The 15,710-nt window shown below is 39.9% G+C and overlaps 1 protein-coding gene and 1 long non-coding RNA gene across 5 annotated transcripts; both read left to right on the forward strand.

Moving 5' to 3' along the window:
- The first annotated feature begins 95 nt into the window (after positions 1-95).
- On the forward strand, positions 96-12,457 carry LOC140537127 (coiled-coil domain-containing protein 17-like). 4 transcript variants are annotated; one of them, XM_072659327.1, is made up of 15 exons: positions 96-259; positions 1,291-1,416; positions 1,551-1,656; positions 1,754-1,925; positions 2,802-2,915; positions 3,081-3,238; positions 4,664-4,804; positions 4,891-5,027; positions 5,484-5,563; positions 6,935-7,150; positions 7,521-7,743; positions 8,312-8,422; positions 9,192-9,260; positions 10,779-10,898; positions 12,319-12,457. In XM_072659327.1, exons 1-15 carry the CDS (start codon positions 131-133, stop codon positions 12,421-12,423), a joined length of 2,007 nt encoding a protein of 668 aa, XP_072515428.1. In that variant the 5' UTR covers positions 96-130; the 3' UTR covers positions 12,424-12,457. The 4 variants fall into 4 exon arrangements, with proteins under 4 accessions (XP_072515428.1, XP_072515430.1, XP_072515429.1 ...); XM_072659329.1 differs by having other exon boundaries at positions 6,989-7,150; XM_072659328.1 differs by having other exon boundaries at positions 4,664-4,801.
- Positions 12,458-14,313: 1,856 nt separating this feature from the next.
- LOC140536441 (uncharacterized) lies at positions 14,314-15,339 on the forward strand. The gene is made up of 3 exons (XR_011977617.1): positions 14,314-14,463; positions 14,564-14,732; positions 15,286-15,339. It is a non-coding gene; the product is annotated as an uncharacterized lncRNA (long non-coding RNA).
- Positions 15,340-15,710: the final 371 nt, after the last annotated feature.

The following is a 15,710-nucleotide window of genomic DNA, read 5'->3' on the forward strand; positions in this document are numbered from 1 at the left end:
CAACAGCTAATTCCAAGCCTGTCCCCCAGATGGCGCTGCTGTGCGTTTGGTCTGTAGAGTGGTTGTCAGGAGCAGCTCAACACAGGAGGTGGCTGGACTGCTCAGAGCCTTCACAGAGTTTCTTCAAGCAATGGATTCTTTCCTTTGTCCTACATGTAATATGACTTTCAGATCATCACGTTTTCTGGCGAAGCACAAGGAGAAGTTCTGTATTGGAGATGTTGGTCAGACTGAGGAGTCTAATGTCCATCAAAATCTGGTACTGCTCTCTCTCTGAAATGTCCTACAGGTTGGGTGTGGTGATCTGCACTGGTGATCTGCACTGGTGATCTGCACTGCATTTTGTGAGAGTAGATATTCTGATTATGAACTATTGTTGATAAAAGTAGTTTTTGTATTAAAGACAGAAAGGACATACATGCCTTGGCCTTTCGGCTCCATACGTTCAACAGGTTAAAGGTTTATACCAAATTAAACCAGGTTTATGTCTTTTCTTTGAAAGAATTGGTTGCAAATATAATACAATGCAATACATTATAAAATGTGTTGTTCCAAACCGCATTAAACACCACTTTTCATTTTTAATTCATTAATATTTCAAGAAATATCAATTCTGTATTATGATTAATACCAAAAAATAAAATGCATTTATTTTCTGGTGTTCGTCATGTTGTCATGGCTTAATATATCCATTTTTCTTATTAAAAAGAAAACCTTTAAATATAGGATGTGCAAAAATCATCACTGCTGTATGACCATCTACTTTAATTTGCACACAGCCATTTAGAGAAGCATTATCCAATACTTTGGGAGGAGTTGGGGTACTTTTGAGGGGATGTGGTGGGAATGCTCTTGTTGCTGAATGCAATCAAATCCTCACAGCAATGCTCCAAAATGCTGTAGAAGCCTTCTTCCCTGGACAGTAGAGACAGTTACTCCAACAAAAGCAGGAGACACCCTTTTAAAGCCCTTGATTTCAGAAGAATCAAGAAATGATCAGGTGTCTCAATACTTTTGTCCATATAGTGTATGTTATAGTGAGGTCTTAAAACATTTGTGGGACTGTTTATGTGTGATTCTTACTGATTTACTGTTGATATTTTGTGTATATATATCTTGTTATTCTTGTACGTTCTTTAGGGTTATTTAGTAAAGACACCCAAACCATGTATACATACAGAAATATGAAAGATACAGTGGGCATGATAGACAATACACCAATAGTACTGTAAAGTATTCAGCATAATACTGAGAAATATCTAAAGTACCAACTGTACCATCTTTCCACAGAGCGAGAGGATAAGAGAACTACGCAAGATACGTCAGCGGGAAAGGCCTCATGGAAGAGCCCAACTCAGCCAGCAGAACTTTCACACACCAACTCAGGACCAGCTACAAAAACCCACCAGTGAACCAGTGAGAAACACACATAAACAGTCCCACAAATGTTTTATGGCCTCTACTTTTATTGGGATTGCCACCACATTGCTTAAATTGCAGCGATTCCAGTTCATTGGGATAGAGATGTGTGTTTCTATAATTGTGCACAGACTGCAGGAGGGTCACAAGATCAGCTCCTTCAAGACCTACCTGAGATAGGAAAGCCGAGGGTGGTGACGTCTGCTGACAGCAAACACCTGAACAAGCAAAGGAGAGGTAATGATGAACTCCTGCTGCGTGTTCTGTCCTGAATTGAGATGTTTTGTCCAACAGTTCAGCCATTTGAAGGACCAGCGTTCATTTTATTGGTTAGTTGCAGAGATGAAGATGCAGGAGCTGGCTGTTCAGAACAAGAAAGTGGCTCAGCTGGAGGAAATGCTGTTCGAGCTAAAAGAGCAGGAGCAGAGGAACACCAGCCTACTGGAGTCTCTCGTGGATCATCTACAGCATGATCCAATGGAGGCCAAGTCTGTGGCCTCAAAGGGGTTTGAAAGAAATTCATTTTAAATATATTATTTTAGTTGATTCCCAATGGAATTACATGTTAATGAACTTTCCCCAGTTGTCCTGGTATTGAATGGGCCTTAGTTCAGTGGAGTGTAGGATCTCCAAGCATCAGGACCATTCTATTTTGTTCTACTAAAACAATTTGGGCACAAAATGCTATAAGCTTTACGGCCATGTGTTTTAAGACCTTTAGAGAAGATTAGGGGGGCATATTTAATCATATTTGATTTTTTTTTTTTTTTATGTATTGATACGTACACTGATCAGCCTTCATTTTACTACCTGACTTAAGAGGTGAGGTGAAAAACTCTTTAACAAGAATCAAATTGTGATTGTGTCTAATTGTAATGACTGGCAGGTCTCGTGGGGGGGTTTCTGGTATGCAGTGGTCAGTACCTACCAAAAGTGCTCCAAGAAAGGGCATTCAGTGAATCAGGGCCAGGGTCATGGGTACCTAAGGCTTAATGACCTGATCCATTGAGGCTCCACCTCACTACTTACAGGACTTAAAGGATCTGCTGCTAACGTCTCTGTGCCAGATACTACAGGACACCTTCAGAGGTCTTGTGGAGTCCAGGCCCCGAATGGTTAGATCTGTTGTGGTGGCACGAGGGGGAACTCCTTCAATATTAGGCAGGTGGTGCTAATGTTATGGCTGATCGGTGTATTATACATTTAGTATGTACAGCACTGTGATTTCCAGTCAGTGATATATAATTAAGTGGAGGATACAGAGAAAATGGGAGTCTTAACAACCATGCAAGGCCTGGTAGACCACCAACACACCAAATGTGATGGACATGAATGGGTTAAACGAAAACGTCAGTGACATGCCATAATACATTATCTTGTAGGGAAGACATTCTGCAAAACAGGACTCCACACCTGCACGTTCCTGAGACTAAAGAGCCAGTCACACAAACCTGCATACCTGTTTATGGGGGTGGAGTCCTTTCTGCAGAAATCAGGTAATGTGTTCATGTATGTTAAGATCCCTGATAAATTCAGATTTCAGTTTTGCTCCAGTATTTTGCTAGATGTTAGAGGCCATCTCCACACAATCTCTAACATCTAACCAAAATAAAACGAAGCTTTATCTAAATGGATCCATGTAATCTTCTGATCTTCCACAGTACTCTCCGTCTCTCCTACCTCCAGAGTGGTGGGAAAGATCCTCAGATATTGGCTCAGCTGCAGGACTTGTTAAATGAAGCCCTCAGAGTGGAAATGCAGCCAGGGAAAGCTCCTCTGCCCAGGCCCTGCCAGACTGACAGAACACAACATGGGCCAAGTACTCTTAAATCCAACAGCTAAACCTTATCAACACTTTAAAAGTCTTTATTTTTATAAACCATTTAAAACCCCCGGAAGCCATTCACACTGACAAATTCATCAAGGTTGTGTAGAGTCAAACCTGAGCACAGAACACGGGCACGTACAGTATATTCATATTTAGGGAATCAGTAGAATCAAATACACATCCTGAGAAATATTAGATATGTAGCTTAGAAAAGATCAATATCAGAAATAATATAAGTAAAAAAAGGATAATTATTATTAAAATGATATATGATGATTAATTAAAATTAATGTCTTTCAATGTTAGATATTATATTTTAAATAGTTGTTATTTTAACCCTGTAAAGTGATTTAAGCTCTAGCCTGAAGGAGGAGCTGTGCACTCACAGCTCAGCCCTGAACTCTGCCTATAAGGGTAGCCATTGGCTCATGACTGTTAAGCAGAGTGTGCATGTACATGCCTATAAGAGCACATTGGGCGTGGCATCTGCAAATGATATGCTAATGAGGAACTGGGTGAGTGGGAGAGTTTGTTTCTGAGGTTTGTTTTATTAAGTGTGTTTAAATCTCTGCTCAGTTTAAAGGGAAGGTCATAGGTGTCTCTGTGCGCTCCAGTCTGCCCTTGTTTTTCCTCAACCTTGATGAATAAGCACCAGTGTATGAATGAAAGTTACCTGTGTAACATGATTCAACCTAAAGTCGCTCTGGATAAGAGATTCATTCAAATGCTGTAAATTTAAATGTATAATAATTCCAGATACCGAACCAGTCAAAAGTTTGGACACACCTGGTTGAATGTGTCCTGACCATCGTCTAAAAAACATTTGATCTGAATGCTTGGGGTGACAATATTTTTTTAAAAAGAGGACACAGGGGAGACACGGGTATTCACCACAGTTAGGATGTCATGGTCATATAGGCTAATAAGGTTGTTTGTTGGTCTTCTGCTGAATGGGTAAATGTGTATGTATTAATGTACATTAACATACTGTAGCTGCAGGGTTTGAAAGGTATTTCCACCCTCTCACACACACACACACACACACACACATTGCCTCAGTCCTACAACTTAGGCCTACACTGTTAAAAGTATAAATTCCTAGACTAACTTTGAGGGGTTCTTCAGGGGTTCCTCCACTGTTTTAAATTGAAGAACCTCCAAAAGTTCCTCAAGGAACTTTTACTTTGAACAGTGTACCTGAACCCCCACAGCCACAACATCATAACTACTGTGAATACCCGTGTGTCCCCAGTGTCCTCTTAAAAAGTGGACACACTACCATTTGGTACAATATTCTGAAGATGATGATCAGCACACATTCAACCAGATGTGTCTAAACTTTTGACTGGTACTGTGCTTCTACAGTATGATTACTGTGCTGCTGTTAAATTGTTTTGTGTGCTTTCTGTAATCCAGAACCGCAGGGAAATTGGAAGGATTTCAGCAGAGAGCTCATATCTACAGAGTTAGAAAACCAGCACTTGGAGGAGGAACTCATGAGACTGCAGTTAAGAAAGAGAAGACCTGCGTTCACCAGGACCACAACTCCACACTGTAGTATCTGAGCTCTTTCAATGCTATTCCAGATGCTGCATGACTGTGTTTGTCAGCTCTCTTGTATGAAACTGGACTGTTTTTTTTAGGTCGACACCGTGAACAGGAGATGAGGAGTATGAAGATGGACATTGATCTGTTAAAACATGAAATTGAGATTAATGGATTGAGGAGGCAGATTAGGAGCAGAAAGGTGGAACCAACCCTAGCGACTTTCCCCCCTTTGGTACAGAATATGTTTAGTAATCAACTAAAAGCAATGGTTTGGTGGAAAATCTGATTTACACAATTTTCCCTTTAACCTGAAGAAAAGCAGGTTAACCAAAACATGAGGTTTGTGTCTTTACTTTTGCGCTGGAGCTATGAGGCTAATGTAGCCTAATAATAATGGAATAATGGAATAATCTCATACCCTGCTAATTTGCACTGCATTCCGAAATCCATTCACATTTGCCTCGATCTGTGTCAACACTGACAGAAGTACTGAAGAAATCCAGGTATTTTGAGGTAACTACTGTTGTTAGCTACGCCTCATGCTTAGGGCCAAATTGTGTAAATTAGGATTTGTCTAGTATTTGATAGTTTAGGTACACAAGTGATTTGTGTACATGGTTGCAGGCACACAGTGTTATTTTTTATCCAGTATTTTATCATGCTGTAATAACCTTCTTCTTCTTTATAGGAGGAACCCAGGTCACAAACACCACCCTTCCTCAAATACCCTGTAAAAGAGGGCCTGGGACCTGCTCCCTATGATCCAATGTAAGTTTATTGTTAATATTTTATATATATTTTTATATATATATATTTTGTTACAATGTTGATCAGCCAAGACATTTTTGGGTGTTTAAAGTTTGCTTTTTTAGTGTTTAGTATGGAAAAATGTATTTTCCTTGTCATAGCTGAATAATAGTAGAGTTGGGTTTAGTATATAGACGTGATTTACATTTAAAGCATTTAGCAGACGCTCTAATCCAGAGCGACTTACAAAAGTGCTTTGCTATTTACTTAAGAATAAACTCAGCTAGTTGGAAAAGGCTAAAATTCAAAGAAACCTCCAAGTTAAGACACTACTAAACACAAGTCAATAGGGTGACCACTCTGCTATTCGCCCAAGTATTCTCGGAAGAGGTGGTTCTTCAGTCTGGGTTTGAAGACAGCGAGCGACTCTGCCGTTCGGACACCCAGGGGAAGTTCGTTCCACCACTTTGGTGCCAGGACAGAAAAAAGCCTGGACGCTTGTCTCGACGCTTGTCCTGGGTCGAGCCGAGCCGTACTTGAAGCTCGAAGGGCTCAAGTACGTGATGAACGTACCATGAACTTGAACACTGTTAACCTCCCTGTGAAAAGAAAATATGACATGACCAAAAATAGGGGTGGTGGGGAAGCTGGTGAAGCGAGTTGGCAGTCATGCAAGGCTAAAAGCTAACCCCAGAAGACATCACCATGATCTTTTTTTTTAGCTAACTAACAGCACATCATGCTCACTGGGCTGTTTTTACAAAAAAAAATAGTTACAATGTTCTTGTTACAAGTAAAAGAAAAGAAAGCTGTGCTATGCTGTGTTGCACATGTGAGCTCTTGCAGTGCAGTAAACCAGCAAAATATATATATATATTTTTTTTTTATTATTTAATGAAAGGAAAAATGCTGTGTTATATTCTGAGGCAAAGTAACAGGGTGGTAAATAGGCTTGTAAAACTGCATTTCAGCATTTTTCAACTCAACCAAAGTCACATACTCACTATTTATACATCAAATAACTTAACACATACTGAATAAATAGATTATATGGCACATTTGAACCATATCTCATATTATCAGAAACAATTTATACTCAATTAGTTAACACAGTTTGAGGTAAGCGATGTTTAAAGTGCATAGTTTACTGAATGCTAGTTAATGGGATACAAGCTTTTATTTCTTATTACGTTAGCCTCATAGCTGCAGCGCAAAACTAAAAAAGCAAATTCAACATCAACTACGTTTGGGGTAGGAGTAAGCTTGTGTCAGTGTCAGTGAGCACTGAATTACTGATTACAATAAAAAGGAAAAGGAAAGCATTCACTTATGCTGATTATGGAGCAGCAACATGGAGGAATCCACTTTGGCTCTTGTGTTTTGCTGTTGCAGGGCAGGTTTTGTGGTGTTTTATGATTTCCTCCTGGGCTTGTGTCCATCGTACAGAGTGTGTCGTCTGATGGTGGGGTTGTACGCTGGGGATCAGTGTCTGGGAAGCCCCTTTGTATTGCCCCCTGTCTACTGTGGGTCCTTCAGCTTATCCACACACCCTCCTTGGTACAGTCAAGGACAAAAGGCAGTCATCGCCACTAAGCAAGCAGTGCCAGAGTAAGGATGAACAGCATCTACACTACAATGTTTTTACACTACAAATGATAGTTGATAGTTGATAGTTAGTAGGAAGCTGAAAAACTGAGAAAATGGCCTACTTTCAGAATTAAATTATGATAAAAATGAATATCCAGAATGCCTCAAATGTGGTGATCAAAATTTCTGGCCAGATGACCTTCCAAAAGTCAATAATAAATGCCCATGAATTTATCAGTCATAAAATGAATAAGATTAAGAAGGTAGTGTGCAATGAGACGAGGGCAATCAACTTGACCTATTTTTAAATTATTATTCATAAATGATTACATTTAATGCATATTAATTTATTTAGACAGGATGTCTGACTGTGATACTCTATCTCATCCAGGGTTCAGCCTGCACCATCAGTGTGTCTGATGATACAGGTACAGGCCTCAGGAGGATACGACATCTACGGCCAGGAAGTGACCAATCTAGCCCCGCGAGGCTGGGTGAAGCTAGACATGTTTGACCATCACAATCGCATCATTAGTGGAAGATGGAAAATACCCGTCCGCATCCTTCCAGCGAAACCCTCAATGACCGCAGCAGAAGTCAACTCTGTTCCACAGGTTTATTGCAGACGTGACTGGGATCCATTCAGCACAGATTATTGTTATTGATTCATATTTATCCAGTATCTCAGAGTCTTTTGTGTCTTTTGTGTTTCAGTTATTTCATCCTATATTAGTGTTACAAAGCCTTACAAATGGACCATAATGTGTTAACTGAGGTGCTCATTTGTCATGTTCTTGGGTTGTGGGGAGTTCAGAGTTGACTGGTAACTCAGAAACACAGTTTTACCTTATTATCGACTTATCTGTGGCGCTCCGTTTAAGCACCTAAGCCATATCAATGAGAGATTGGAGGTTTGAGTCCCAGAGAGCATAATTAGCCCTGCTTTCTGGATGGCTTTTCCCTCCTTGCCAGTGTAAGCTTCTGCTGTCATACCAGAACTGGCAGTTAGCCTTCTCTTCCAAGTACGTACAGCTGTCCAATGATGTGGTTTTAGGGGCAGCCCTCTCAGCACTGGCATCATCGTGTGATAGGCAGTTATAGCTAGAGGATGAAAATTGAAACTGACTAAAATTGTGTCGAAAAACAATATATATATGTACATTTTACTGATCTGTATTCTAGCTGGACAGTGCAGAGCTGTTCCTGAGAATTGTCAACGCAAGGGATGCAGAGCTTCAGAGTGCGGTTCCGATTAGTATTCACACTGCTGGGATCTACAGATACCCCCCTGTGGTATGAATCTTAAATTACAATCAAATGTTTTAAAAGTTGTTGTTGTTTGAAAACATAGCATAACTAATATTTCCTAGTTATACAGGATTTCGTGATAGATATAAATGGACAAAAGTATTGGGACACCTGCACACTCATTGTTTCTTCTGAAATCAAGGGTATTAAAAACAGTTTATCCTGCTTTTCTTGGAGTAACTGTCTCTACTCTACTACTGTCCAGGGAAGGCATTCTACTACATTTTGGAGCCTTGCTGTGAGGATTTGATTGCATTCACAAGAGTGTTAGTGAGGTCTCATCTCCAACTCATCCTAGAAGTGTTCCATCATTCCAGAGAACAGTGCCACTGATCTACAGCTCAATGCTGGGGGGGCTATATTCCCCTCTAGCCCATGTCTGCACCTGCCTGATATATTATAGGTCCCTGTTGTGCTGCCAAAACAGCTCTGACCCAGTATCTGGTAGATACTGACCACTGCATACCAGAAACCCCCCACAAAACCTGTGTGATGTTTAGCCATGCTCTGACCTAGTCGTCTAGCCATCATAATTTGCCCAGGTGTCCTGGTGGCTCAGACTTTTACGCTTGTACTAATGTTCCTGCTTGTAACCCATCATCTTTGACCCTTGACAGCTGCCACTCTAACCAGATAATCAATGTTATGGCTGATCAGTGTTTATTACATGGGAAACTGTTTTTTACACTGAAGTGATCAGCAGTGTCATCCCTTATTTCAGAGTCTCTCAGAATTTCCTTTTCTCATTTTTTAGACAACTCCGAGACACCACGTCACCAGGCAGGATGAAGCTGCCAGAACCTCAGCTGTTCAAAGCCCTCAGGTTTATATACCAGCCTTCACCCAGAGCCTGGACCCACCTGCCCAAGGGAAACACTGTTTAATAAACCCTGAGTGACCAGCATGATCTTTTGGTAGCAAATGAAAGGAAGCACAACTGCCTTCCAGACATCATCTGTAATAAAAGAGTGCCATTTCTTGTGTGCAATCGTTTTAGAAATTGTTTTTTAAAATATTTTCAAGTAATTATTTTTTGAAAATGTAATTTTTCAAAGCAATAATTATGTGTTTTGATTACTTAAAAAATAAATGCATTTGCATTTAATCAGGTTGTAGAGGTCTGGGAGAATGTAATGTTAGCAGTCTTGCCAAATAACTCTGTAACTCTACTTGTATAACGTGTTTGCTTTCCTGTGCAAGGAATCGAACCACGGTGTACCATGAAGAGGGCTGTGGGCTGCCCCCAGCTACACTTAACCCATAACTTGGAAACCCATCTAGAAATTGGAGATTTAAACAGTGCTGTGTTTCTGTGGGTTAGTGGAGATATGAAAGAAAAGGGTTTGATCAGAGTGCTCTCAGTATAAAATGCTTGATTTCTGGCTGGTTCTTCACACTGACTCTATATTGGACATTGGAGATGCACAGATTACACATTTCTTAGACAATTCCTATTTTCTAACACATGACTAGCATTTTAGCTATTGTAGAGTAAGCACTTACATCTTTACACCTATATATTATTTAAATATATATAATCTAAATATACTTCATTATATTTTATAAATATATATAATTACTTCAATTGCTAAAAACTTCAAAATGTTAAATATCTGCTTTTACTGGTAAATTACACAGGGTATTCAGGCATTTTATATATATATAAATAAAAAACACTAACACTAACATTTCCTGTGCTTTGGAGCCACCCTTAAAATGGCTGTATAGTACATACCCTGTGTACCCTGTGTAGTCTGCTTCTCAAGGGGTCTACTAAGATTATTGGAACACATTTAACCACGCCCCCCTTCAATTGGACGTTCCTGGCGCCTGAACCCATAAATCAGTTTCTGATTGGTCGAGCCGTGTTTGGCCCGTGCGAGTCTTCGTGGTGGCCATGGCCTTGCTCCAGCTCTGTACAGTGGCTGCAGTTTTGAGTATATTATTAGCAGCAGGTAACAGTTTTCCCTCACTATCCCAGTGTAAATGCTCAGTAAAGCTTCCAGAAATCTAGAGAACACTGTAGAAAGATAAAACAGGACTCATATTAAGTGCTAGTCTTAATCTGTTTAGTGTTTGTAGTGCTAAGAAAAAAAAAACTGTTTCTTATGACAAGCTGTGTTACGTTTCTCAGCTCAGGGTTGGTGGGGGTTGTAGTGCTGCATCTGACCAGACAAATGGTGATCTTAAATAACCCAAGAAATGGGCTCATCCTGCTGGTCATTTACTAGCTGCAAAGGCCTTGATGTAGGGCCAAATGCTTCTGCATGATGATTATGAAGACCTTCTGGTTCTGAATGGAGAGCTGAATGGATCTGAGGGCAAGTTCATTATCTTCCAGGGTTTTCTGAGAGTTGTGGGACTGGACACTGGCAGTGTGATGATGGTCAGTGCATCCCCAGGAAATGGCGCTGTGATGGAACAGGGGACTGTCTGGATGGCTCAGATGAAATGGATTGCTGTATGTATGGTTTTTTTTTTTCATTCTTTCACTGTATATCCAGATGCTTGTGGACACCCCTTCTATTGAAGCATTGAGCTCAGCTACTTTAAGTTGCACCTCATTGCTGACACAGATGTGCAAATGCACAAACACACACAGCTGGTCTAGTCCCTGTAGAAAAAGATTGCCATTCTGTATAAAGAGCTGTGGAGCAGTGAAACTGTGCTCTGTCCATTACTTTTGGGATGAGGTGGGGTGGTGATCATCCAACATCCTGACCTTACTAATGCTCTTATTACTGAAGGTAATCAGATCCTCACTGCAATGCTCCAGAATCTAGTAGAAAGCCTTACCTGGACATTAGAGACAACAAAAGCAGGATAAGCACATTTTATTTGTATTTATTTATTTAAAATACCCTTGACTTTGAAAGAAACAGTGAGTAATTTCTGTAGTAATCTGAGTAGTCTCAATACTTTTGTCAATACAGCCTTTTTAAAAATCTGAAACATTAGCAGTACCTAGCAGCATTGCAACATTAACATTTGTTTGCTTTTAACATAGTATTTAAATATAAATATAAAAATAATAATATTTTTTGGTTTTAAGTAGTATTTTAAATAAAAATCAGTCTTTTTATTTGAATTCTTGTAAAATCAATACTTCATATATGCAAATATATGCACTGACTTTTTTACTACATTAAAATGCATAATAACTTGGTTCTTATTCTTTACGTTATAAAATTTGACCAGATAAGTTTGATGCAGAAATCTCACAGTTCTGTGTTTTAGTGTTTGTGTGTTTAAATGTTTGGCAGTCAGTAACCATGCTGAAATTCAAAATATTATTGAACATGTTTAACACCATGTTAATACACCCTCTCTATGGTTTGAGTGTCTCTTATTTTCTGTATTTTGTGGCAGTAATCAAGAGTTTTTTTTTTTTTAATCTGTGCCATATTCTCATTTAGCAGAGTAACTGTATTCTAATGTAAATATACAGTAAAGATGACAGGAAACTCCTGAGTGTGTGGCATGTGTAGTACTGCATTTAACCAGACAAATCACTTGATGATAATCTTAAATACCTAAAGGAATGTGTTTATCCTACTGATAACTGGTCAGTAAGACATTGTACATTTAGTAGCTGAAAAGGCCTTGTGGAGCTAAAATGCTTCCTTATGATTATTATGACATGATAAAGATTTAATTAAGGCCCTTTTTCAGTTCAAATGTGGTCATTTCTGCATGGATTAAAAGTTTCTTTTTTTATGAATCATAAAATTATGTCCTATGATGAAATTTGCCCATGCATAATAAAAAAAAATCAGTTGTATAGAACCTGAAAATGCACACGAGTGTCGGTTCTAGCCGAACAGGTTTCTGTTATCCCTTATTTTATGTCTTTATATAGGAGTTCGTATCTGTTCCTACAGCTTGCCCACAGGAGGATTTTGAGTGCGCTGATACGACCATGTGCGTCACCAAGGCAGAAGTGTGTGATGGACGACCTCAGTGCACAGACGGGTCAGATGAACTGAATTGCAACCAAAGTTATGGCTGCCTTCCTGGTGACTGGGCCTGCAGGAACCGGATTTGCATCCTCCAGGAGCTGCGCTGCAACGGAGTGGACGACTGTGGAGATGGCTCTGATGAAGAGGATTGTGGTGAGCTGTTGTGGAAAATGTGGCCAATTATATATTTTTATTCATTTATTTATTTGGGTTCTTGCTTCTGAATGCGTAACACAAGAAAATGACAGTTTGCTGAACTGATCTTAGGGCCCTGTGGAGGTCTGAATGTCCGCTGCCCAAATGGAACGTGTTTGGCCTTGAGCGAGAGATGTGATGGAGTTGCCCAGTGCTCTGATGGGAGGGATGAGCCGGTTACTTGTGGTATGACTGGGTCCTGTGTTGAGTTAAAGCAACAATATTTTTACAGCATTTTTACATTAAAATAAAAGCTTCAAAATCCAGTTGATGCTCCACTGAGTTGGGGGTTGTGAATTACACCTTCCTTACTGTAGGGGGAGCCCAGGAGCATGAAACACTAATGCTATCATAATGCTGATTAAAAATGTGTTTATTTAAAAGCATCAACAATCAAAGCAACGTGAATCCAAATTTTTAATGGTTCCTTTCTCAGGTAAAACATGTGCGCTTAAAAATGGTGGTTGCAGTCACACATGCACTGACCAGCTTTGGGGAGCACTGTGCTCTTGTCCTAGTGGGATGAAGCTCTCTTCAAATGGGGCCAAGTGTATAGGTGGGTTCTTTTGACATGACCTACACTCCTAAAAATAAAGCTGCTGCAAATGGTTCATTGAGTGATGTTGGGGGAACCTGTGGCCTCTGGCTCCATAAATGACCACAGTTGTAAAAGAGATGAGTGTGAAGAACCTTTATGTTGGTCCAGTGTAAATTCTTCAGACCTTTTAAGTGGTTCTCCAGTACAAGCATGGTGCAATAAGTGGTTCTTCTAGGCCATTGCTCAAAGAACCCTTTGTAGAACCCAGTACTCCTCTGTGGACGTTTGTCTTGCTCTGTAGATGTTGACGAGTGTGCCCAACCTTATGGGCCCTGCATGCACACATGCATCAACAAGAAAGGGTCTTTTCAGTGCCGATGTCACCCAGGTTTTAAACTTCAGGACAACGCGTGTCAAGCTCAAGGTACTTTATTTATATATATATATAAATATATATATATATATATATTTTTTTTTTTTACACACACATTCTGTGATTATTCACCAAACTGTCACCAGACTATCTCTGAATGTGTTCTGTGTCAACCTTTCCATTGTTCTTTTGTAAGGAAATGTCACCAAGCTTCTCACCACCAAGAAGGGACTTATTGGATTGGTCAGTGTGAAAGCCAGAGCGTTTAAAACCCTCTTTGCGGTTGACCGTGACCCTGTAGGCTTGGCATTTGACATGGTGCGGAACCGCTTTTATTGGGCTGATGGGAACGGGAACATCTATAAGGCTGAAGATCAGAAGAGTAAAGTACTGTATACAGGTTAGTTGGGTACAGTAGATTTTGACAGACATCCTCAAGTATCCTCAACATTTCACCGACTCAGTAACACAAAGGAAAATTAATAACAATACATACATAAATAAAATAATAATAATAATAATGAATGAATAAATGTGATACATACGGGTTAGGGGAGGAATGTGGTAGTGTGAGGGGAAAGGGTTAAATGAATAGCAGGAGAACTCTTTAAATTTAATTTAGGGGATAAGTGTCTGGTTCAGTGAGTTGTGAACAGATCAAAGTCAAAATCATCACATAGGTGTCTAAAGCCAGGTGCATTTTGTTGTTTATTTGATTCACTCATAATTTCACTTGTCTTTACAGTTTTTTCATGTGGTTGCTTTATTTCTTTTATTCTTTTTTTGTTTTAGGACATGGTGGTATTGGAAGTCTAGCACTTGACTGGCTCCATGGACAGCTTTACTGGACCAACTTTAAGCTAAAAAGAATTTACACTGGAGCATCCGACGGTAGTGCTGTAGGCATAATCATGTCTAAAGATACAGACCCAATGGATTTGGTCCTCCTGTCAATTAAAAGGTGTGGATTGTCAAGACTGCATGCATTTAGGCTCTGCAAGTAAGTGCATCACTGACTCTTATGTTTAAAGCTGTACTAATGTAGCATCTCTTTGTTGTAGTACCATGTTTTGGATTAACAGGGGTTCAAATGATGAAACGACTATTGAGAGAGCTGGGATGGACGGCTCTATGCGAACAACTCTGGTGATTGTAACTGCTCAGTCACCGAGAAGTCTTACTTTGGATGTGGCGGTCCAACGGTTGTATTGGATAAGTGATTTTAAAATGGTAAGAGCCCCGTTCTGCCCCAATCTGTACATTTTTCTAGGAACTCATTGTGGTACATCTGTACAGATAAGGATTGTGCTATAAGTGCTTTGAAGCAATGTTATGAAGCGATTTTTCCCTAACATGGCAGCTTCAGAATCATGTTGACCGTAATGGAGAGCATAGCATCTCTCTGCTACTGCACTATGGGACTTTGGTGGAGCTGCATAAGGTCTCTCTGCATAATGCTGCAGAGTCCTATTTGTGTAAAATCCTCTAATTACTCCAATTCCTCAGTCCCCATTATTCTTTCTCTTCAGATGTTTGTGTACAGCTCTCCATGAGGGGGTGCTCATAGCATGTTTTGTATTTTAGGTAGTGCTGTAAAAGTGAATAACCCTCCTCAACTGTAGGGGGGGCCCAGGAGCATAAAATACTGCTTTAGTAGCAGGCTCATGATTCTCTGAAATCTGAAAAAGTAGGGCTGTAGTATCAGAAGAGCTTTTTAAATCCTTATTGTTAAAAGTCTGAATCTATGAAACACTGATTATGTTTTGAATGTTGAACATTGTAGTCAGTTGAGACTGTGAAAGTGGATGGCACGGGACGCCACACCTTTCGGGAGTTCTTTAAAGGAAGGATGGCGCAGAACCTGGCTGCATTCAATGGCTGGTTCTACTGGGCTGATGAGAAACGCCTGTGGCAAGCCCCTCAAAACCAACCTGACCAAAAGAATTTCGTTCTTAAAGCCACACTGCCAATCCTAACGGCCTATCATGAGCTCCAGCAGCCTCAAGGTAAATCAGTGTGATCAAAACTGCCTTGACTTTCTGTACTTATTTCTGTACTGTATTTATATCACAGCTTTAACCATCAGTGTGTGTAAATATTTTTCTTCAAAGCATATAAGCCTTTCATTGGACAGTGTTACTTTCTGTTTACTGTTTACAACTCTTGATTCTTACTGTACTGTAGGTCCTTGTCCATGTAGAAAGTCAG

Source organism: Salminus brasiliensis, chromosome 16, assembly GCF_030463535.1.
Source record: "Salminus brasiliensis chromosome 16, fSalBra1.hap2, whole genome shotgun sequence".
Classification (NCBI taxonomy): domain Eukaryota; kingdom Metazoa; phylum Chordata; class Actinopteri; order Characiformes; family Bryconidae; genus Salminus; species Salminus brasiliensis.